The 20,365-nt window shown below is 45.7% G+C and overlaps 1 protein-coding gene across 1 annotated transcript; it reads right to left on the bottom strand.

The window, feature by feature from the left end:
- Window positions 1-289: 289 nt before the first annotated feature.
- On the bottom strand, window positions 290-13,327 carry CCDC167 (coiled-coil domain containing 167). The gene is made up of 5 exons (XM_029965107.1): window positions 13,222-13,327; window positions 12,957-13,177; window positions 5,813-5,907; window positions 3,232-3,284; window positions 290-1,120 (listed from the first exon to the last, which is right to left on the bottom strand). The coding sequence occupies exons 1-5, from the start codon at window positions 13,325-13,327 to the stop codon at window positions 1,017-1,019; spliced, it is 579 nt and encodes a 192-aa protein (XP_029820967.1). The 3' UTR covers window positions 290-1,016.
- Between the last annotated feature and the right edge of the window lie 7,038 nt (window positions 13,328-20,365).

The raw sequence follows: 20,365 nt of genomic DNA, 5'->3' as shown, positions 1-20,365 counted from the left end.
GCTACTTACTGTATGTCCCTGCATAAGAATCAGGGGACTACAGGGGACAGTCTCCAGTGCTCCTCTGCAGCATGCTAGGCTGCTTTTCCTCCCAAAGGAAGTAGATTCCAGGCTGCAACAGACCAGTAACCACTGTTGAAACCTCACTAACCAGGGATGCTAAGTGCCTAACCCAGTCTAGGCTTATTATGTGTAATGTGTGCCAGCAGGGAGATGGTAGGATGGGAATAAAGCACTGCCTGAGAAACACAACAAAACGAGAAATTAAAAAAAATCATAGAACAGGAAATTACAAGGTTGGATTATTTTATTTAAAACCCTACAGAAGCACTTCCATTTCTGGCAGTTACTAGTAAATTCTCTTCTGCAAGTGCTGATTCTCAAAGGCACAAAATGGCTACCAAGCTCTGATGCATTGGAGAGGCAGGCAGATCTTCTCAAAGCCCAAGCACCCAGATCTGAAGTTGTATGCTACTTGCTTGCAGAAAAAGAGATACCTACGTACCTATGGTTTTGTGGAGGTAAGGTTCCTTTGGTCCTGTAAGTCAGGGTGGAGGAGGAAACATCTTTAGTGCAGCTCTGCAAACACATAAAATCTTAAGGTTGCAATTCCTCAAGATTACTCTTCAGTTGAGGTTGGTGTCCCTTCATCTTATGGCTGAGTCACAGGAGCCAAGAAAGTGGCATGTCTGCAACCACAGGGGTCCTCTTCAAAAGGAGAACAAACTGTCTTCCTGCATCAGGCTGGGTGGTCTTGACTGTGTTTTGGGTAACATGGCACCACCTTGAGCTCTGTTTGACCTGATTTTCAAGTGCAAGTGTGCTGTGATTTCTGGTTTGTCTCCTGTCCCCCTCAATTTGCAGAGAAAAATCTTCCCTACAATGAGGCTTGGAGACAGTAAACAAGAACAACATTTTGAAATGCTGATCCTCACTCTTGGAGGCACAGTGGTGAGAGGAGGAAGCACTCCTTGCAGGGGAGTCATTTGGTCAGCAGGGAGAATTCTTGACTGCAATCACATCGTCCAGCAGGCGTAAATAAGAGCAATCAGCAACGCCATGGCCACAGCAAGGGCAGCATTCTTGCGATTTTCCTTGCGAAGCGCACTCAGTTCTTTCTCTGGGAAACAAACAAAAGCCTTGCCTGTGAAGGTTCCTCATGTTGCAGCCACATCCACTTTCAAAACTCTCTTAAAAGCACAAAGCTACCTTGGCCATGGGCAACATTTTGGGAGCGGTACGCGAAGCTGCCAATTATAGGATGTGCCAAACAGGAAGTAAACTAGCGGGAACCCTTTCATTTGCCAACTCCCATCCTGACACTTGTGCTTGGGAATACTTCAGTGCCAGACCAGTTTCTGTTTGCAAATGACATTGCTGTAGGCCTCTACTAAGGACAGAGTTTGTCATTAGAATAATTGTTTGTTCCCTAAAAGAATGAAGGAGACAGAGGGCTAAGAGCTATTTCTAATATCTTCTAGAGGTAACAGCCTGGTAGCTTTTTCTATCGTTAAAATTTACTTAAATACAATTGTGGCTGCCTTTGAATGTTGCAGAATGTGGGTTTCCTTGTGCTTCAGAAGGATGAGTGTGGAACAGGTCTGAGCGTAGACACTCATTCTGTTGGGGTCTGAAGCTTTTTAGAGACAGGTTGCTATTCCTTGCCCTGGTTTACAGAACCACCACAGATACACAGAGATGAAGGAAGTGGCTACTGCAAGTATGGAGCCTTCTGATCTCCATTTCATTTCTGTTTCCTTTACAAAAGATGAGAACTCCAGTCTGGCTAGTTTGGTTCCACAAAACTTTGCTGGGTGGCACAGGCAAGCAGTGAGGCCTACAGCACTAAACACTGCATGGTCGAACAGCAGTAATTGTTTGGCAGGGCAAGGTTGGGTGGGGCCTGTCTCCAGAGTCGGGCTGCTTTTGCTGCTGAGTTCATCTGCAGTAACTGCACAAGTTACTGCCTCTACAGTTTGCACCAGCAGCCTCCAGCAGTTCCTAAACTGGTATTGTTATCAAAAGAGACTCTTAGCTGTTCTTTCTGCCCCCATTCTTCATGTAATGCAAGCGTTCTCATGCAACTGCAGAGCAACCTGCTTAAATCTGCAAGGCCCCAGAGGAGGTGACACGGGCAGGAGGTCACATAACCTCACACACAGCAGTGCCAGCCTGAAGTGATGGAGCAATGCCATCATCAGCAGCTGCAGTTCATGACCTCAAGTGTGTCAGTTGGAATAAGTAAAGATTTAATCAGAGGCCATAGCAGTGATCTAAAAAGACTCTGTGCACATGCAGTGTGTTCTGTTCCAGAAGGAGCAGCCATCACCATTAGGTGAGGCTGTTGCTGCTGTCTGAGCTGCTGTCAGACTACTTTGCTGCCAGTGCTGGCTGACTGCTGGCTGGTGAAAGAGTGGCAGTGATGTGTAGAGTCTTCTGCTGTCTCTAGTGGTAGCTCCTCAGGGAACAGCTTTCAATCTATTTAAAGTAATGGCTACTCTTCTGGAAACAGTCCTTTAACAGGAGTTATAATTAAAAAGTTGCTGGCTTTCCACTCTCCAGGCCTTAAAGTACTGTCAAGCAGGTAACACACTGATCAACACTAGGAGTCTGAAGATGTGCAAAGCAGCATTCCTGGTGGAATGGACATGCTGTCAAGTTGTGGTAGAGCGGAGGGATTCTCATTTTAATTGTCTACAGCAAGACTTGCAGCAAGGAAAGACCCTGGCTCTCTAGAACTGCAGGGAGCACATCAGTGTGAATCCCTATGGTCCTGTGCTGAGTGGCCCCAGAAACTGATGCAGTAAGAACCTTCCCCAAGGAAGGTATACTTTGCAACACTCCTGATAGCACTTGCCAGCTTGCTTAGCAAGCTTCTATTAAAAAAAAAAAAAGGAAAAAAAATTAAAAAGGGGGGGAAGAAATGTTAAAAGCTACTCAGGCTGATCTGTTAGCTATGATTATCTAAAGACTAGTAATTTGGGGTATGTGAAAGGGACATTTTCCCCCCTTCATTAGCTGATGCTTATTTTTTTTCCCCTATGGTAGCACAGCTCAAGCAGGAGGATACAGACTCATAATATGCTGACTACATTTCCCTCAGTCTAGCTCCCTTTGGCTGAACTTAAATTCAAAGGCAGAAGTCAGAGGTGGCAGGAGCTTGAAGACAAAGCTAAGCTGCAGCACTGATCCCATCCAGCCCAGAGGGACCATTTTTAATGAAGCTCTTACCATAGTTGTCAGCTTTGGTCATTAGTAAGTTTCTCTCTCTCTCCAGTGACTTTCTGTAATGAGAAGAGGAGTTCATTACCTGCGAGGCACAACACAGCCTATTTCTTTGCTTACAGGATGGAAGAGAGACTGTCCCACTGCTGGGGATATCTGCTCACAGAATGAGCCCCTCACCCTTCACTGTGGAGTGATGACAGTTTAGAAACACCCAGTTGGGCAAGAGAAGCGATGCAGCATTTTAGATTATTTTTGCCTTCCTTGAAACTGCTTCCTGTCTCTTCTTTCAGGACAGTGTCAGTGTTCCTGAAGCAGCTACAAAGGGGTCTGTGTGTCAGAGAGCCCCTGCTTTAGTTCCCCCAGGTGGGGTAGGAAGTTCTGACATAGGGCAGGGTCCCCAGGTGCTCTCTGCAGAATCCTGCACCTCCAGCACACTGGCATAGTGCTGCAACAGTAATTCTCACTGATAGAAGCCGGGATCCCTGTGTTGGGAGGTATCCAATTTACACAAATTGGTAAACTCAAGGAAACAAGCTGAATCCAAGCTCAGTAGCAACCAGTTAAGCAACCTGTTATTATGCTGAAAACTCATGATAATAACAGGCCAGCCCAGCCCTTGTCTTAAACTGCACAAGATGATTAATTAATACACAGTTTAAAATATAAATGCATAACAAAATTCCTGAAAGCAGCAGCATTTCCATTCTGGCAGTGCAGACACAGTCACTCCTTTCAGACTATGAACATCAATACACATGCACTAACAAATTATCTCCTGGTTCAGAGAAGGCAGTAAGTGTAACAGAGTTTGTTGTTCCCCTTGGGGCAGAGCAAGAACTTGTAGGAGGAAAGAAATCCAAATCTATTTGCACAGCTAGTCAAGTAAGGGATGGCAAGAAAGCAAACTACAGCAGAGCAGCAGGAGAGGAAAGGGCTCTTAAATACAGCTGGGGAAAGGCAAGGGGGAGAGCAGCCAGGAGGAAGTGAGAAGACATTTACCAACATGACTGAGCTGCTTAGAAACTTGCCTTGTGAAGAGAGTCAAGGGAAGAAGCTTTGAGAATGAGACATGAAGAAACCATGACAACTGAACTTCAAAGTGGGAAAGCAGAGCTCTCCTTTGTGTACTGTGCACCGAATCAATAATTTTCGTCACAGTATGTACCTTCCTTCAGGGTTTTTCAAATGGTCTGGAATAGGGCAACTGAAGTTCTGTTTCTATCTCCATACAAGCTGTAAAATTCAGAAAAGGCCCCAGGAATCTCTATTTCTAGTTCTTTGCTCTAGGCCCTATATTTCAGAAAGAAACCATCATCTTTTCCATCCTGTCAAGTTATCACAACTGTAGGTTTGGTTGTTGGCCATCTAAGTACCAGATAAAGAATACACACAGTAAACAAGAAGAATTTACGTCTAGAAAAGGACTGATGAGATGAAGAGCTAAAGAGATGAGGGACAGGACCCTGTCTAAATATGGATGGGGATCTAAAACCCCAGTAAAGGAGCAGGGAGGGGAGAGTGCAAATGAGAGTTTAACAAAGAAGTTAAACTGAGGCTGATAAATATCAGGGTATGGAGACATCACCACTGCTAGGATCATTTCTAAGGGGTTCTTCTGGACAGCATTGTAGAGCAAACACCAGGATCAACAGAACCACTCCCTGGGTCTATAACTGAGCTTCCTGGCCTTTTTTGCTAGGAGCAGAGCAGTAGGATGCTGGTCACAGAGTCACAAAATATTCTGAATTAGAAGGAACCGACAAGGATCATCAAGTCCAGCTCTTAAGGGAATGGCCCCTACGGGGATCAAACCCATGCCCCTGGTGTTAACAGCTCCAAGCTCTGACCAACTGAGCTAATCTCAGGTGACTGAAAGAATATCCTCAAACTGAGAGATTTGAGAATCAGCTGGAAGACTTAGAATCTCTTGCTTCACACTCAAGAGAAAGCAGGTTGTGCCTCTGTCTGCTACCAAATCCAGGCCAAAGTCCTTCCTTGAATCCCAGCTCTAGAAGCCAACAGTTGCTACCTCTACAGCAGTGACAGATTTCAGGGGGATTGTCCCTCTTAGCTTTCCCAAGAAAAGCCAGTGTGTCAATGCATCCCTACATCCAGACACACGTGCAACATAGGCACAGGAAATCTCTCTCAGCCCCTTCTGCAGTTGCATCCCAGCCTGGTTTGGCCCTCAGTAGTAGCTGCTGCACATCGCCCCTGACTGAACTCATGCAGCTTTGGCAAGGCTTGAGCAACAGCATGCAGCAAACCTTTGCCAGACTCACAGAGCTGTCTCCTAGCAGGCCAGGAGTCAGATCTGCAAATTAAGTGGCAAGTTTTGGGCACTGCTTGTCTGGTTGTGGTGCAGGTTGGAGTCAGGCTGTTAACAAGATAAAGCTCTCTCCATATATCACTGAACTTCTCACACAGCAAGTTCCCCAAGTAAGCTCCAAGCTGGGGGAAGAGAGTCTTGTCATGGGGAACCACAGACTCCCATCCTTTCAAGAGCCCTTGCTCAGTACTACAGCAGGGTGACAGGTAGCTGAAGTGCACAGCCATGCCTGTGGAAGGAGGTGGTCATCACTACCTTCCTTCAGGGCTGAGCTTCTCCCTGCGCAGCTTAAGATCCACCTCTTCCATGCTCTGTCTGCAGCGTGCCAGCTTCTCCTCCAGTCCATCGATCTGAAAAACATCACACCAGTCACCATCATTTCCTGCCTCAGCTAACACTGATCCATTCCCACGCAGATGAGAAGGGTGGCAGCTCAGCCACTCCACCTTCTTCCTGCCCTAATCAAGGGAGGAGCCCCAGCTCTGTGTAGAGCTCACAGCACAGAAAGCCCTTCACCTCCCAGATCAGCCTGTATTATACCCCAGGCAACTATGACATCGTAATGCCAGACACAGCCAAGCCAGCCCTGATGCTGCCAGTTGTGTGGCTGGCCAGCACCTTTCTGCTAGGATCTGGTCCTGTTCCAGCCTGTTCTAGTTTCTTTGCATGTGGGTCCATAAGCAAAGATGTGATCTAAGGCATCTTTAGGCAATTAAGAAGAAAAAAAAGAGACTGGCCTAGGCCAAAGCCTGAGGTACAAGGTCTTGATTTAGCATTGTGAATGGATGCAGAAGTTCATGGGATGTGCCTACGAAGCACCCTCAGCTGTCTGAGGGTGAAAAGGGGGAAAAAGGGGAAAGAAACACTGATACCTACCATCTTTTACCCAACTAAATCTACAACAGCAACAGTGGTCTGCAGAGTATGCTCAAGAGAGCATTCAACCCTGCCTCCACACCTTCCACTTGCACCAAATTTTGGAAGCAACATGTTCCCCTGCAGAAGAACACTGGTCATCTCCTTGTGTCTCCTCATCAAGCATCCTAACAGCTACCCTCCTCCTGTGTCTTCCTGTGGAGGGGAGTAACTGTGGCTAAGCACAGGAGGGGTTGATCTACTTGAGTGCAAAGGGATTGCCCAGGAGGGAATCCTACCGTGGGCAACAGTTCTGGGAATCATTCCTCTCTTCTGCCTGGCAACCAGAGTATAGACATCTTTAGGAAAACTTTCTTTCAAGCTTGCTGCCAGCAGGGAAACAGTGGGACTAATCAGATAATATGAACATAACAACCTAGCCTGAAAGCAAACAGCCTTGGTGCCCTGAGATGGCAATGACCTCTCTTTTTAGCTACTTAGCGCAACACTCCTGCTGTGCCTGGTTCTCCAGGGAAGGCCAGGGCTGGCTAGATGGAAGGCAGCACAGCCTCTTTGTGGTGGGAGCCTTAACACACTAGAGACTGAGAGGCAGCACAGTCCCAGGAAAAGTACTGAGGTGGAATAAGCTGCCTGGACATAAGCTGCTCTAAGGTGGCTCAGAGCACAAACACTCCCATAAACAGTGATAAGGGAAACAAAATCAAAGGTAGTGATCCCTAATTATTGTTGCTTTGGGGATCAGCTCTGTCCAGAGCTCATTAGCAATTCACACCTTCTGCTCAGGAAAGGCAGGCAAGCATCATAAATAAGCAGGACGTGAGAAGAGGCTTGACGCAAAACGGGGAACAAAACAGACCATAAAAAGAAGTTTAGCCAGTCAGCTGAATAGTCTCACTGCAAGGAGCACAGCAGAGCTGGGCAGGAGGACACATATAACAAGGCTCAAGTAAGTCTTTTATTTACCAGATAGCAATTTCAAAGTCCTGTGTTATTAGGCAACTCTGCTAGGGCCGTTGAGATGCCAAGCTCCCCAGAGGCACCTGCACAGCTTCCCCTGAGCCCAAGGGGAGCACCAAAGCACATCACCTGATCCAGAGCACATGGAACGGCACTTCTGTGTTTGGCAATGCTTGGGTTTGCCTGGATGGGGAAATGGATATTTTTGAATCATGTCAGCTTAAAATGCATTTGGTCAGGGCAAAGAAAACTGTTCTCCTCCATTTTCAGCTGTGCCAGTTAGGAATGTTAATTCCAGCTGCTCATCAGTATGTCATCCACTACAGGTCGGTCAGCATGATGCTTCAGGGCCAAGTAAGGGCTTTGTCCAGGTCAGCTCTGACCACAGTTATCAGCAAGTTAATTTAATGGCAGAGTGCAGCAGAGTAGAGGTGGGGTGGTCCATCCAGTCCAGTTTAAGAACTACCATCACCTTTACCAGCTCCTACCATTTAAAAATGACTGTCTCTGCTCCCTTAGATATTGGAAACCCTCACATGCACACACAGCAAGGGATGCTCCAGTATGTGTTATTTGGCTACTCCTTAGCCAGTAAACTTATTACAATGCACCATGCCTTCCTGGGAAATACATTTAAAAATAATGTTAAACAATAACAATTTAATGAGAGCTTTAGTCAGCTGCCAACCCCACCACTAAATTAATCCATGCCACTGCACTCCTCTCCTCCAGAACTGCTCCTCCTGGGCAGTCTGCAGTTGCTCTCACTAGGACATTCTCTGCCCATACTTCCCTCATTTCATGAGACTCAACAAGAGGATACTCCACCCAACTCTGTCAACGCTTTTACTTTCTGCTGACTAAAAATCTCCAGATTCCACATAATACTTTAAAAGTTTCAACTGGTGTTACTGCTCTTAAATCAAAACCAAAGTTTGGGTCCCCTGCTGGAGAGCAATAATTTTCTAATAAACCACATGCCCTAGAATTGCACCATCAGCTTTGCTGAGCTGAGGGCACAAGGGACAGAAAATAATCAGGAAAAAAAAAAAAGAAGTAAGGAAGGAGAAACAGACTGCTGAATGAACAAAATACTTTTCCTTCAGAATCTCTCTATTTCTGCTCTTCCAGCTAGTCTAGGGAATTGGGGGTTGTAAGAAAGGACAGAGTGAGGATTCACAGATGTTATCCATTCACCATGCCTCAGTTTCCCCACTTATAAACTGGGACAATACCATCTGCCTCCTGAAGGTAGCTCATTTGCACTAGAAGCCTCAGACAACGCCGCTACCTCACTTGGGATTTGGGATCAGTTCCTGCAAGCCAGGAGTCCTTGGCAGCTCAGTCATCCAAATAATTCTTCACTGCAGGACAAAGGAAAGGCAGAAATAGAAAATAAGCACAGGGAAAAATCAGACTAATGCCTGGGATTTACTGATTACTCTCTGGGCTGCTCAGGAAATTCCCAGGGGAGCATAGTCTGTAAAATGGTAGCACAAGAAAATCTGTTGAGCTTTGGCATAATTCCCTATGCAGCTCTCCAGGAGAGCAATCCTAAAAGCAGGGGCTCACCTGAGCTAGCTGTGGATGGAAAGCTTTCCCTCCTACTAACTAATACAGGAGAAGGTTAGTTGGGGTATGTACCTAGGCATACTGGAAGCCCACAGGAAAAGAAAGAGCCAAGCTCGCTTAGCTGACCCATCCCTGCACTTCACACTGCCTTATCATTTTAGCTCAGCACAGTATCTCATAAGTTGCAACGACGAAGCCTTCCTCCCTGTAGCTCTCCTTTCCATGAAGGGAATCCTCTGGGACAGAGCTGAAATGCAGCACTCAGAAAGCTCACATGACAACTCAGTTCACAGCTGGTAGCAGGGACACAGGACTTCACTCCCAGCAACATCTATAAGTAGTGCCAGTTAAAAGAGGTGAGTGAAATGGGTGCTTCACATCCAGGCAGCAGCTCAGAGCATGCAGAGCTGCCCTTCTGAAGCTCATCATTAGACACTCCACAAAGTCAGGTCCCAGCAGCTTTGGATGCACACAGAGATCTAAGACCAGATGCCTCCTTTGCTCCACAGGTATGACAAGGCATTGGGCTATTTTTGTTGAATTCTGGCAATACTCGCTCACAATCTGGAAACCTTTTTAAGCCAGAGGGACCTGGAATGGATTTCAATCCAAACTGACTTATATGCTGATTACAAATATCATTTGCGGGGACCATGTTAGGCAGGAAGCCCAAAATGGCTCACATAAAGGCAAAGAGAGAAGAGAAAAAGAAGCAGCTTTGCTTACAGAGTTGAGCTGGATCCCATTTAATACATTTTGTAATGAATTAATAAAATCTTTCTTTCCAGCAGAAAGGCTAAAAGCGCTTTTCAAGAACTGGCATCCACCCTCTGCTTTTATGAATTCCCTAATTAAGATACTGGCAAAGAGCCATTATCACACATACATTGACATCCAACAGCATTAGGTAATGAGGTTTTCATCTTGTGACCCTCATAAAACAGATCAAAGCCAACTGAAGAGGTAGGGGCAAATGCAAAAACCCTTGTCTGAGCAGTCTTTACATGCCTTATCACCTGCCAGCATACTTGAGCCATTCTTTTCACAGAAAAATTAACGGTTCCTTCATCCACAAATTTGGCTGGATTATTGTCAGTCCAGCAGAAACAAGTTTTGTTTAAATTCAAGTGCTAACTTGCAGTTCATGTACACACTTCCATTTTCTCCACGCTCCTGGAATCATTTTGCATGCTGGCAAATAATTTCACACATGCTCTACCCACAGTGTGCTTGGAAATATTTATCAGACAAGCTACTACACAGCAGAGGATGATCCTCCAGCAAACTCTAAGATAAATTTTGCAGAACAACCCTCTGCATTGCTAAAGGAGAAAAGGCTGGATCCTACCTGCATCTCTTCCTTCAGCCTTGGAGAGACTATCCCATAAGCATATCCTGCCTCAGCTCAGACCAGTGCTTTTTGAAAAATTCTGTAAGAACAGCTTTACTGAGTAAAAACTATGTCGGCCTTTTCCCTATTCTTTATGCTCTTCCATAGATAGTCATTAGGAACTGCCCTGTCAGAAGCAGCAATACACAAAGTAACAATACTTTCTCTAAACACACACCTGACATTTTACAGCTTTGGCACTGTCTGAGTGCAGGGTGTTCTCTTTGCATTTAATGCACTGTACTGCTTCCGTTATTTTTTTTTCAGTTGTTGTCTGATCCACAAGTATATTTTTAAGGGTTACAACATCCTCTGAAAGGGAGTTTCACAGCACAGCCACAGGTTATGGGAAGAACCCCTTCTGTTTGTTCTGAGCTAGTCAGCTCCTTGTTTCATTTGATAGCCCTAATTTTTTATTGACAGTGAAGGTTCATTCTTTGTTTAAAGTTACAAATAGCATGCAGAGCATATAGACCTATATTGGGTCCCCTTGCAGTTGTGTTTTCAAGCTTAAAAGGACCTGGAATGCCTGGCAGAATCTTGCATAAAAGTTTTCCACACCTTTGATCATCCTTGTCACTCTCTTAAGTTCTTTCCATTTTCATTATTTTGCTACAAAATGGACCAGTCTCCTCAGTTTCATTTGCCTGACGAGTTTCCTCAAGAGAGTTCTGTGCAGCTCAGCATTGTCAGTAGGGCTGCCTGTTGAAAGACTAGAGAGCTATAGGAAAGAAGTGAGGTGAGTTTAAACCACCACAACATTATGGAGATGCATTTATATCGGTTTAAACCAGATCATATTAATTACACCCACAATTTGTAAGTGCAAGCCACTGTGATAGGAAAATTGCATTCATTTAGCATCATGACTTCAGTTAAACAAGCATGACTCTGCCTAGATGAGGCCTTTCAAAACTATCATGTATAATGTCATATTAAGACTCATTTGGAAAGTTTTCTGTACAATCATAAGAGCTCAGAAGGTAATACTGAACAGAATAAAAGTTTAAATTATGAAATCAATATCTTGGTTGTCATGCATTCTGATACCTGAAACACAGCTCTCTTCCTCTGGCTTAAAGGGATTTTGTTTTCTTCCTCCCTAACTGCTATTCAGTACCTTTGTCATCACTGCAAGTGGAAAGAATTTTATCTTTTAGCAGTATCTTTGCACTGAGAGGTTTTCACCTGTAACACACCAAAAAAGAGTAGTTCTACAGTCCTTTCAAAACTAGTGTGTTCCATCATGACAACTTCTAAAAAAACCCCCCAAAACCTAAACCAACTACAAGTCCCCAGACACTTTGCAAGAATTTTTTCTGGCAGCTAAAATCAGTCTCTTTTCATTCTGTGACCAAGAGATCCCTGACAGGCTCAACTTTTAACCATCTCTCTTTTTGTAAGGTAGACCCTACTACTTCAACTCCCCTTGTCTACCATATCTCAAACAACAACCACCAAAAAAGCATTTCAACTCCCTGCTAGGCTCACCGAAGTGAAGCTTGGACAGTCAGCACACTCTCCTCTGGACTCCCTTTGGTGGTTATATTTGGGCTAGAGTGTCTAGAAATGTCTGTGTCTCTAATGAAAGCATAACCAATGAAACAGACAAGAAAACTACTATAAACTGAACTCCCAATCATATGACATAGTAGGATGAGAGGGAATCTCAACAGCATTCTCAAAGGTGGGTGCCAAGAGGATGGTGCCAGACTCCTTTCAGTGGTGCCTAGCGACAGGAGGACGAGCAATGGCCATAAACTGAAGCCCAAGAAGTTCCCCCCTTTACATTGAGGGTGGCAGAACACTGGACCAGGCTGCCCAGGGAGGTTTGGTTCTCCCTCTCTGGAGACATTCAAAACCCACCTGGACACATTCCTGTATAACCTGCTGTAAGTAACCCTGCCTTGGCAGGGGGATCGGACTAGATGATCTCCAGAGGTCCCTTCCAACCCTACCGATTCTGTGACATTCACCTTTAGGTTAATGGCTGATGACACAAAAACTACAAGCCCCAAATCCTTTACCTGGCCTTTCTACTCTGGTTATTTTGGTCTGCTATGCATAATCTCACCCGAAAGGCTTCAGGACAGAAAGGTGACCAGTGAAGTTCACTGGTTCATTGATTCTGCCCCATCTCAGCCATTTGGGATGAGCTTTCATGCCTTTGCTGTCCCCAAAGTATCCACAACCCTCAGATTTGAACTACAGGCTCTCCACTGCCTCCTCAGAGTCACTGTTCGGCACAAGAGCCAGAACAACGTATGCTTCAGAGACACCTTATCTAACACGACTCAGACTGTTAACACAAATGTAAACCTTCAACAAAGCTTACCAGCAGCCCTCCTGCCACTCAGCAGATTACAGAATCACGGAATCACAGAATGGGTCAGAGTGGAAGGGACCACCGTGCATCATCTGGTCCAACCTAAGGTCATCCTAGAGCACATGGCACAGGACTGCATCCAGACAGTTCCTGAGTATCTCCGGTGAGGGAGACAAAACACCCAAGTGCAACAATAAAAAGGCATTTTTCCAAGGGAGGCGTGTTATTAAAAAACAGCCTTTCCCCCTCCTCCTCGCTGTGATTTACAGGCCCCTCACATGCTGGTTCACCACCGGGCTCCTCACAAGAAGCAGAAGGAGCTGCCCGTGTCCCGCACACGGCTGACTCCCACCGCCGCAAGGCCCACACCGCGCTGGGGCCGCAGCAGCGGGCACAGCCCCACCGCCCCTTACGGCACTGGCTCCAGGGCTCGGCGGGAGCAGGGACACCAAGCGCCATCGCTCACGGCCCGGCGGAGAGGACGAGGAGGTAGCTCGTGCTTCCCGTCCCGACCCGGCCAGGCCCCGGCGCCGCCCCCCTCACTCCGGGCCACGCCGCCCGGCGCGCTGCCCTCGTCGCCGGCCGCGGCCGCGCATTGCGCACCCGGTTCGGGATGGGCGACGCTGCGCGGGGAGGGAGCGAGCGCCATATTGGCGAGGGCGCTGCTGCCCGGGCCCTCCATCGGAGCCCGTTCCAGTGGTGATGGATGAGGGATGGTTGGAGGAGGACGAGCAGGCCGGAAAGCTGAGGTGGGACCTATTGGTCCTGCCTCGTCCTGCCTCTCCACCCCTCAGAAACCCCTGCTCCCTCGGGCGGGGGTCTGTAGGGTGCTATCTGTCCTGTCTGTCCCAGAGGGCAGATCCGAACTGATCATCTGGTTTTCCCCCAAAGGGAGTCAGTGCAATCCTGCTCCTGGTCTGCGCCGGGCAGGACACTCCAGCCCAGCTCTTGTATTGCTGGGGGTCAGGGCTCACCTCGAAAGAAGGCAATTTTGGGAACACCAGGCAAACCCAGCACAGCTGCTTTGCTGCATGTTAGGATCACTGAGAATTTTTTTCTGGACATCAGGAGGAATTTTTTCATGGAATGGGTTGCTAAACATTGGAACGGGCTGCCCAGGGAGATGATGGAGTCACCCTCTCTGGAGGTATTTAAGGAAAGACTGAATGTGGCATTTAGTGCCAAGTTCTAGTTGACATGGTGGTGATCAGTCATGGGTTGGACTCAATAATCTCAGAGGTCTTTTCCAACCCAAATAATTCTGTGATTCTGTGATTAAGGCTGTCCTTGGGACTTCTTACTCAAACATCAGCTTTATGTTAAAGCAGCTGAGGAAAAGTGGGCTTTGTGATCTACCAGCAGACAGCACTTTGTGTATGCTAGCCAGTTCATTGCAAGATACTTATCACAATGTTACATATGCATGGAAGCTCTTGTTCTGTCCCGAGAAAGCTTTTATGAAACACTGCTATCTGGTATTTAAAAAAGAAACAACCAACCAACCAGAAAGAAACAACCAGCCAAGAACTACTGAAATGCATTTGTCTTCAGGGTAGGAAATGATTGCTACATGACAAAGAACAGCAGATCTATTTGCTGACCAAAAAATAGAAGGCTGGGCAGCAGCAGCATTTATTAGACACACAGACTGAATTTTCATTTTGACTAAATAGCCTCTGCTGACTGAAATTTTGCTAGGATGGCAGGAGTGCAGATGCCTGTCATAGAAAGAGTGATATTACTGATACCTAATTAGTGTGTTTCATTTTTCTTTCAAACAACAGCCCCCTACATTTTTACTACGTGAGGTAGTATGTGTTGGTAACAGCATCAATCTCATTTTATGTCTGGAGAAAATGAGGGACAGCTGTACTGTTTTCTGCTTCCCGGTCTGGTACTTGACTCCATGATACAGAACCTATACTGCTGAACCTAAAGGAGCCAGAACTCCCACCTCCAAGGTGAGACACGGATAACTGCTTTCCAAGCAGAAGCAGCTCAGTCAGAAGGCAGTAAAGAAGCTGAGGAGGACCCACCCAGCAGCTCCGGAAAAGCACAGCGTCAGGGGGAGGGAGAAAATGAAAAAGAGTGAGAATGTTATTTTTTCCCCCTCTTAGAATACTTACTTAGGGAGTGTAAATACAATCTAAAAATGCATACAGGTTTGAAGAAAGCCATCTGTTATGGTTTGCAATGGGCTGAAATAGCCATCAGTTCAGCAGAAAGCATTTTCTCCTTTACAAAGGTGAATATTGATTCAGGGCAGGACTGTCAATTCTCACATATACACTTCTCCTCAGAGACAAACATACACCATTTTCCAGGCAGATGACTGTGACCTTTGTTGTTACATCTTTTGGGAAGACAGAAAGGGGGAACTGGTTCCTCTCTCACCAAGAAGCCACCATTCCCACTGTTGCAAGCAGCAATTTTCAATTCTCATGTTACTCCTCCTGGCACTCCTAAATCCATCAAGCTGGTAACTTCATTATGCCTGTTATGTGGTCTTGGGTCTCCTGGTTCTGCCCTCAGCTGACACTTTCTCTTCATTCTTCCCTGTGTCATATCTTAATTTCCTTTGTAATGTCATTCAGGTCATCTGCATGCTAATGCAAGAAAGAACAACTGTTCTTTTTCCTCAGCAAACTTGTAATATTTTCCTCCTTGAAACCTGAGGAAAAGAGATGGAAGTTTTTCACATGCAATGTCATCAGCTTCTGTATTTTAGAATAACCACAGACATGAGTATGAATTTGAAGTACTCCATATCAAACTGACTTGATGGCTGCTGACTGGCCATGCACATATCTAAGCTGGAAATCAGAAGTTTCTAGCTGTGAGAGCAATCATATTATGGAACACATCTCCTGCCAGAGGGGTAAGAGGAAAAGAGTGGAATAGTTTTTAGTAATCTCTTGAATGGGATAGTCTAACAGAAAGCCTGTAAGAGGAAGGTGTAGGATGTGATGACATACAGGTGAACACCAAATAACATATCCAGTACTGAGATTGGATTAAAGTCCTGGTAAGATTGCTCAGGGTCTCTGATTAGGCTGTCCCTGCACTGGGGGTCACATCCCTGCAGCCAAAATGAGTGATGAAGTGATGTTAGAAACTAAAAATAACACAAGTGTCAGTCTGAAAGGAAAATTCAGAAGACACTCCACCTACATGCCCAGAGGCAGGATCAAGTACCCTGATGCCACCCAAGCAGATGTTTGCCTTATCTGTGCTTAAGGAGTGCCAGGGATGCTGCCACCTCCTACCTGCTGCACTGCTCATTGACTGATGGTTGGGAAGGTTTCCCTCTTTGTAACCAAACTGAGCTTGTTGCATCTTTGACCTATTCTCAGCACACATGGGGAGGAATTGATCCGCATCTTCTAACAACCTTATGTATTTGAGGTTCATCATCATATTCCCTCTTCTCTTTTCTTCCTTCTAGACTAAACCCTCTCAACCCTATGTGTTTTGCACCTATTATATACCATTTGTTACCTTTCTGCAGTCCAAACCTAGACTAATCCTCTTTAACTCGGGGGTATGGAGAAAGAAAAAATTACCCCCTGTGCAAGACCGATATGTTGTTGTCTTAAACATTGTCAAAATCATAGAAAGACTTTTTGTCAAACTGCAAGAAAAAAACTGCCTGTCTTCGACCACTGAAACACCCTCCCCTCCCAACCCACCCCCCCCATATGCTTCCTGACTGTAATTTAGACTGTGATGGGTACTTGAGATAAGATTATTGTCTAATTATTTCAGGTCTAAGAAGAAGTAAACAAGGCTGAGTGAGTGGAGGAGGAGAAGGGTTTTGGGCGTGTGATAACGAAATCTCTCCACACAAAACACGACTAACTCCCCCCTCCAGGAAGGCCACATACACACAGGACATTCACCTGAGAGGAGCTGAGAAGGGGTCATAAACCATCAAAGACCCTCAAAGTGCCGTCCAGACTCATTCCTGAGGCCTTCTACCACCACAGGACTGCACTGTGATCCAAATGATGCAACTAATCCAGAGTCTGTCTCAAGAGACTGTAAAGCTTGCCCAGGGGAGGTGCCTGGGCATCTCCTGAACGTATATGTGGTGGTTTGGGCTAGGCCTTCCTTGGTGACCAGTTTGTAACCAAGGAAGGGTCCAGATTTACCCAGTATTCCCTACGATTTTTACGTAAGCCAGATTATAAGAAGAAAGGAGGAGAGGCCTTCGTCCTCTTTCCTTCCGGCGGCTTGGAGGTGCAGGTTCCCTGCTGTTGAGTCTGCCGTGTTGGGGAGCGAGGCCTGGTTGGGCCTTGTCGACCTTGGGAGACAGAGGTTGACGGCGATCGTTCCGGAGTGACCCTCGGTTGTCCCAGGAGAGTAGTGAGATATTTCTTTGTTAACTCTTTTAGTGGATAGATATTGGGCTGCTAATTGGGAATATTATATATATATAATATTTTGGTTTTGTTCCTTTTCCCTTCCCCCTTCCTTTCCTTTTTTTTTAATTTACAGCTAAGTGTAATATATTTTATATATTATCACTTTTGGTTGTCGTCTTCTATTCTCGTTTCGGGTTTTCTTTCGTTTTTTCTCCCTCTTCTCCCTGAGGTTTGAGGGGGGGGGGGAACTCTGGTGGTAAGGTTTGGAGACTTGGCAGGGAGCCAGCTTCAAACCATATCAGTATATTAATCCACTGGACTCTTATGTTTTGCGGGACCCTCACCACCAAGAAGACCAGAAGAACCAGACTGGCAAGATGCCACTGGGTTCCACAGAGTGGTGATACATATTCTATTTAATCTCCATCACTCTCTTTCTTCCCCCACCCCTTTTTTCCTATTTCTTTCTGTCTCTCTCTCTGCCTCACATTTACTGTTGAATAAAATCCATATTATTGACTTCGGCATATAGTCTTGTTTGCACCTTAATTTGGGCAGAGGCATTTCTAATAATTTTAATATCTGGATCATGACACCCCCTTTGTCTTATAGGCAGTGTGCCCGAGTAATACAGCCAAGAAGGAAATTTGCCTTTTAATGCAATACCTTCTCAATGGCAATTCATAATCAGTTCATGGTCCTGTAACTCCTCAATGCATTTCCTCAGTGCTGAGGTCTAGGCACTTTTTTTCTTTACCGGTGCATTTAATTTCTTCCCCTTCTCAGTTCAGTATTTTCACTAGTTTTATGAAATTTTAGATTGCTGATTGTGAGCTATTTCTCCAGTTTGTCAAGATAATTTTTTTTTCCTGTCGTGCCTTCAGTCTTGCCTGCTCTTCCAGACTTGGGGCCAACTATGCATTTTATAAACACACTTTATTTCATCATCTAAGTCATTGGGGAAGCTAGTTGATAGATCTGGCCAGGCAGCCCTTGGACTGATCTCTATAAGTCCTCTTGGTCTGATAGCAAACTACTGATAAGTAGTTGCAGAGCGCATATCCGTGACAAATATCATACAGGATTGTCTCAGAAAGCCTTACTACACATCAGGATAGCCTTCACTGCTGGGCTTACTCTCTCCGCTATTCCAGTTACTGTGGCAAAGAAAGTTAAACAGTTTTACATGATTTGTTCTTCGCTTTCTTTCTGCTGGCTTTTTCTTATCACCTGATTATCTTTAAGTGATAACAAATTGATTATTTAATAATTTGTTCCACATTCACTGAGGAGATGGAAAGATAATCACTGAGGACTGAAGAATCAAAGTTTTCAGGAAGGTTTAGGGACACTTGCTGATTTTTATCAGGGCAGTACTGACTTTGAGGGTAATTTAATAGAACAGACATTAAGTCTTCACTAGTAATTAAGTCTTTACTAGTAAATTAAAAAACACCAGGAAACGTTCCTAGAATACAAACTCAATCGTCAGAAGTGTCAGCACACCCCTGGCATGGTTTGACTTGGTCCCACTAGAACTGTCCCAGAAAATTTCCAGGCATGATTTGGGAGTTGTAGGCACAGGACCATTCCCAATAGGCTTTTTCATAAGGTCACTGTTTCAGAGGTGAAGAAAGTTTAGTAATAGCAGTGTGAGCCGTTTGGTGCTAGTTTACAAGGTGTGTCTAGGAGAATGTTCCTGGGCACTCCTGATTTACTGCCATCCTACCTCTTTTTGCCTTCTCCATCTGTAAGATTCACTGCGCTTTGTAAGCACAAATGAATCAGTCCACTGACAAGTCTGAGAGGAAGCTGAGGCCAGACATCTCACTTTATAGATGTTAGGCAGTATCTGGCCCTGTCTGGGCTAGCACTGAATCAGGGGCCTGACCTCTTATCCTTGGCTATACCATGGGAAGCAGCCCTTCATCTCCCAAGCATGTCCTTCCCCAGCTTGTCAGACAATGTGTCATGGACACTTAAGCCAGGAGGGACCTTCCAGGGACCTTCTGAGAATAGGTTTCCCCAGCATAGAGGATGTCCAGTTGTATCCCAATGCCATGTCTCCTCTCTTCTCCCAGCTCTGCTGTACCACATGCAGCTGGTCATAGGGGTCACAGAAGGAAGGAAGTCACTGCATCATGTCAATGTCTGCAGGGGAAAGCAGAGGTGACAGACTGTATACTTGCACTTGTGAAGAGATGGAGGGAAGCATCTTACTGCTGAGGGCAGCCAAGGATGAGCGTTTCCTGGGACAGGACAACTCCCAGCACAAAGGAATAAGCAGAAAATGCTACCACTGTAGAGGCTGTGTGTCGACCTCCTGGAGGAAAAAAAACCCTGAGTGCAAGGGAGGCAGACAACAAGCTGAGAGGTGCCCTGAGCTAGAACTGTGGTAGGGAGCTTTATTATCCCACCACTTTTCTCCTGGAGGACCATGAGGGATATAAATTCCCTCTTTTCTCCCCAAGCACTATAAGCAGGGATGAAATTGCATCTTGTGGTGATGACCAGGGGACACAATTCCAGTGCAGACATGTCTGCCCCTAGCGGGGACAACTGCAGAATTAAATGCCACCAGGGAGCAGAAAAGCAGCAGAAAGCATTGTCAGATTTCAGTTGTCTGAAAGGTGCTCCTGTAGGGTGGGGTGTTTTTTTATTTCTGGGAAGATTGAGAAGCCAGTGGACTGTGTCTTCAGTTTGTGTGCATCATGTTCTCTGCTCTTACCTTGATGGGCTTCACACAGATTCTGAGAACAGCTTGAGATGATAGAATTAATTAAATGAAATTAATCAAAACAACCTACCCGGAGATAAAACTGGCATCGGTGAAATGCAGAGTTGGGCCAAGAAGGGATTCTGTACTCGGGGCTAATGCCTGCTCTCATCAATAGATTCTGTTTGGATGAAATCCCATGTCATACACGCCTCAGTCAAAGATGAGGGGCTCTGAGGAGTTGTGTGCCTCATGCAAGATCACGTCTGTCCACGCAGTGTGGTAATTGCAGTGGGAACAGATGGAGCCCTGCTTTTCACAGAGCCAGGCACAGCGTGTAATCACTGATCTAGTCTTGATGCTGAATGAAGCTGAACTCCAAATCATGCTGTGTTAGTGTGGAGGAAGCAGGAGAACTGGAGCAATGGCTTTTAGAGATGTAATCTAAGAGGAGTCCATGGGTCTAGTGGGTGTGTCTGCAAACCTGGGAACAGAGGTACAGATTTACCCAAATGAACTACTGAAAATTGGAGATTCCCCTCTGCTTTAGTCTCTGCTTCTTTCCCCAGCACGTGTCAGCCCAAGTTTTCTTATGCCAGGTGCCAGT

This window comes from Manacus vitellinus, unplaced genomic scaffold (assembly GCF_001715985.3).
Source record: "Manacus vitellinus isolate BGI_N305 unplaced genomic scaffold, ASM171598v3 scaffold_8_pilon, whole genome shotgun sequence".
NCBI classification, from domain to species: Eukaryota; Metazoa; Chordata; class Aves; order Passeriformes; family Pipridae; genus Manacus; species Manacus vitellinus.
Note: the sequence above shows the minus strand (reverse complement) of the source record. Positions and strands in the feature narration are given on the sequence as shown.